This window comes from Lindgomyces ingoldianus (assembly GCF_010093535.1).
Source record: "Lindgomyces ingoldianus strain ATCC 200398 unplaced genomic scaffold BDR25scaffold_28, whole genome shotgun sequence".
NCBI lineage: Eukaryota > Fungi > Ascomycota > Dothideomycetes > Pleosporales > Lindgomycetaceae > Lindgomyces > Lindgomyces ingoldianus.
This window is the reverse complement of record NW_022985189.1, coordinates 493,421-496,838: the sequence shown is the minus strand read 5'-3', so window position 1 is coordinate 496,838 and position 3,418 is coordinate 493,421. Positions and strand designations below refer to the sequence as shown.

Here is a 3,418-nt window from a genome sequence, read left to right as displayed (position 1 = left end):
ATTACACAGACGACTAGACCCTCCTGCGGAGGACCCTTCACAGCGCGTGACTCGGGCCAAGATAGGCGGTTGGTTATTACTAGACTAGCTTTGCCGAACATCCACTTGTTTTGTCCACATTTTCGGTTGTGCCTCGCCAGTTGTACGCTAGTTCTGCCCCAAATGACACCAGCAGACGTCACTGGAGTTGAAAATATGGCACAATCGAGGCTCTGTAAAGTTCCGCGCCCTTCTAGCTTAAACTCGTTATTGTCCACCTTCTTCCCGGCCAACAAGCGAGGTGTTAGGCTCACGGTATCCCCTAGCCAATCGCGTGTCTAATACATCCTTAGAGTGGATACATCACAATATATATTATATGCTCAATTCGTCATTCGATAAAGTCAAAGCGAGAAGGTTGTGGTAAATGAACGTTTAGGGAGAAGCTGAAAACACGGCATGTTTAGCATTTAAATAGCAGTGAGCGCAGCTTCTCTAGAGCTGTAGACTGTTCCATCCCATACAGACTACTCACGAAATCATTCTATCTGCTATTTTTTAAGAACAATGAGGTATCTAGCGGCATTGCTCGCTCTTTCGAGCCTTATTAGCGCCGTGCTCGCCGAGGCACCTATCGTTAATACTGACGCAACGGACGGTGTCATCAAGGATCGATATATCGTCGTGTACAAAGACGATGCTGATCTGAAGGATCGTAACAAGCACGAGGAAGATGTAAACAACCGATCCAAGGGCAAAGGCAAGCAAGGAATTGAGCAGGTGTTCAACATCACTGGCTTCAATGGTTACGCCGTCGAGATTGCCACCGAAGATCTGCCTCTGATCACCAAAGACACCAGAGTAAGCGAAATGATTCCCGCGTCTCTCATTAGGTTTGTCCAACCTAACGTTTTCCAGGTTCGCTACTTAGAGAAAGCCACCACTGTCAAAATCGTTCTCCCCTCGCTGCCTACTCCTGGTTCTATCGATACTTCTAAATTCAGGAACAGCAGAATATCAAAGCGGGCCCTGACCTCAGCCTTCGGCTATAACTGGGGTGATGTCCGTATCTCTCATCGTACGAAAGCCGCCTTCGCTGCAAGCACATCATATGTTTATGACACTACCGCCGGTTCTGGGACCTGGATTTACGTCGTAGATACTGGCATCAATATCGGACACCAGGTAGGCTTAAGCCCTTCCCACTTCCACTCCCCCTCCCCCTTTCCCCTGTGTCCCCCGCTCTATCCCCATATAGAAAGGAAAAGAAAGACTAGCTGGGAGAAACCTGCTAACACTATGCAAGGAATTCACAAACCGCGCGTCTTGGGGCGCAAACTTCATTGCAGGCTCACCTGTAAGCTTACCAGCTACTAAATTGTCTCACAATCAGATAATAATCGATCGTAGAACACAGACCAGAACGGACATGGCACCCATGTTGCCGGGACAGCTGCCGGAACATTTGTGGGCGTCGCCAAACTTGCCAACCTCGTGGCGGTGAAAGTACTGGACTCTACCGGCTCTGGTCCAACATCGGGTGTAATATCTGGTCTTCAATGGGGTAAGCATCAATAAAAAAGCTTCGCGAATGTTAGCTGACCTGATAAACAACCTAGCCGCAAACAACGCTATCGCCAATCGTCGTACCACCAAGTCAGTCATTAACATGTCCGTTGGAGGCCCTCTGTCGACGGCAATGAATCAGATGGTAGCTGCTGCGACCACTGCTGGCCTGACTGTAGTGGTCGCGGCTGGCAACAGTGCCGTAAATGCAAATACTCAATCTCCTGCTTCGGCCCCAAGCGCGATCACAGTAGCTGCAAGCGACTCAACTGACAAGTTTGCGACATTCTCGAACTTCGGCACTATTGTGGACATTATTGCGCCGGGTGTTAGTATTTTTAGCAGTTACAATACCTGTGCAACATGTTATGCCACTTTGTCTGGAACTAGTATGGGTAAGTCCCTTGTTCAAGAAATCTAAAGTTACAAGGCTAAATTGTTCTCACCGCTACTAGCAACGCCTCATGTCTCCGGCCTCGTCGCCTACTTTATGGCAAAGGACGGTGTCACAGGTCCTTCGCAGTCGCTGTCAAAACTGCTTCAGTGGGCATCGACGGGGTTGATCACTAGCGTTCCCGCTGGAACTCCCAACAAACTAGCATACAATGGTGACGGGCTTTAAGCGACTGGGAAATGTGCACGTAGAGAAGAGTCAGCAGACAGAAGGCTGGAAGCCTGGACGATCATTGAGGTGGAATAAATATTTAAACAAGTTATATGCCAGTCCCTTGGGCCAGCGAGGAATGTAGGTTAGTCAAGCGAAAGAAGTGGAATGTTACTAAAGAACTGCATCTATTAATATTATAATCCTGCTTGTTAATGTAATGACTTAGCGCAGCTAGCAAATGCTTAATAATGGTATTACATTTAGTGAAGAAATTGTGTCCTTACTACACAATTAGGTTTTATACAGCAGCACCTAGCTAGCTAGCGCCACTTGGGACACAACTAAGGTGTACTGCAGTTTACTGCAGGCTGCTGTGATCTACTGCGGTTTATTGCAGTTTGCTGTAGTTTACTGAAATTTGCTGTAATTTGCTGTAATTTGCTTTATGCCTTTCCTAACGCTGCCAGCTAAGCTCTAGCTAATACCCTGGACACCAGCCCAATTAGTAGTTCCGAAGGCCAGCGAGGGAAAAGTAGAAATAGTATTAAATTTAGTGAAGCAAACTGTGTACTTGCTACAGAACTAGATGTTATACCGTAACACCTATCTAGCTTAGGGGCAGCGTTGTCAAAAAGCTAGCTAGCGCTACATACAACACAACTAATGTATACTACAGTTTGCTATAATCTGCTACAATTTGCTTTATGCCTTTCCTATCCCTATCAGCTAATCTCTAGGTGATACCTATAGGCACCAGCCTATTACAGTTAAGCCGCAGTTGAAGAAGCGGAACTAGCAATTGTGCTAGCGGTTGTGCTAGCAGTTGTGCTAGCAATACAGTTAAGAGATCTGCAATAACAGTATGTGAAGCTAGGAGGAGCATCAGAGGCATGAGGAACTAGATTGATTGCTAGAGGTATGAACCTAGAGGTCTATATATGTGCAGGAAAAGGGGTAAGTCTTGGCAACATGAGACTTATCGTAACATGCATGCGACTATCGCGAGAGCCATGCATTGTAACGATTCTCATGAATCGTTCGATCTCGAGTGGCCCAGAACCTATCCGGAAGGTCCTCGTATCGGCCCCGACCCCGACCCTGTCCTGCCCCCGACCCTGTCCTGCCCCCTGCTGTTACCCCTATTCCCCCAAGTATTTAGTCGCACTTCCCTGTAGCTAGCCCGGTAGTTTTCTGATATCCTTTTGTACAAGGCCTATAACGTACTTCATAGACGAGTTGCTCACACACCTGAGTTGCTTACTTTTA

The 3,418-nt window shown here is 47.2% G+C and overlaps 1 protein-coding gene across 1 annotated transcript; it reads left to right on the top strand.

Moving 5' to 3' along the window:
- Nucleotides 1–546: 546 nt before the first annotated feature.
- On the top strand, nucleotides 547–2,167 carry BDR25DRAFT_316698 (subtilisin-like protein; the record flags this gene model as incomplete). The annotated part of the gene is made up of 6 exons (XM_033691620.1): nucleotides 547–840; nucleotides 898–1,164; nucleotides 1,286–1,336; nucleotides 1,390–1,543; nucleotides 1,599–1,940; nucleotides 2,001–2,167. The coding sequence occupies 6 exons, from the start codon at nucleotides 547–549 to the stop codon at nucleotides 2,165–2,167; spliced, it is 1,275 nt and encodes a 424-aa protein (XP_033544541.1).
- Nucleotides 2,168–3,418: the final 1,251 nt, after the last annotated feature.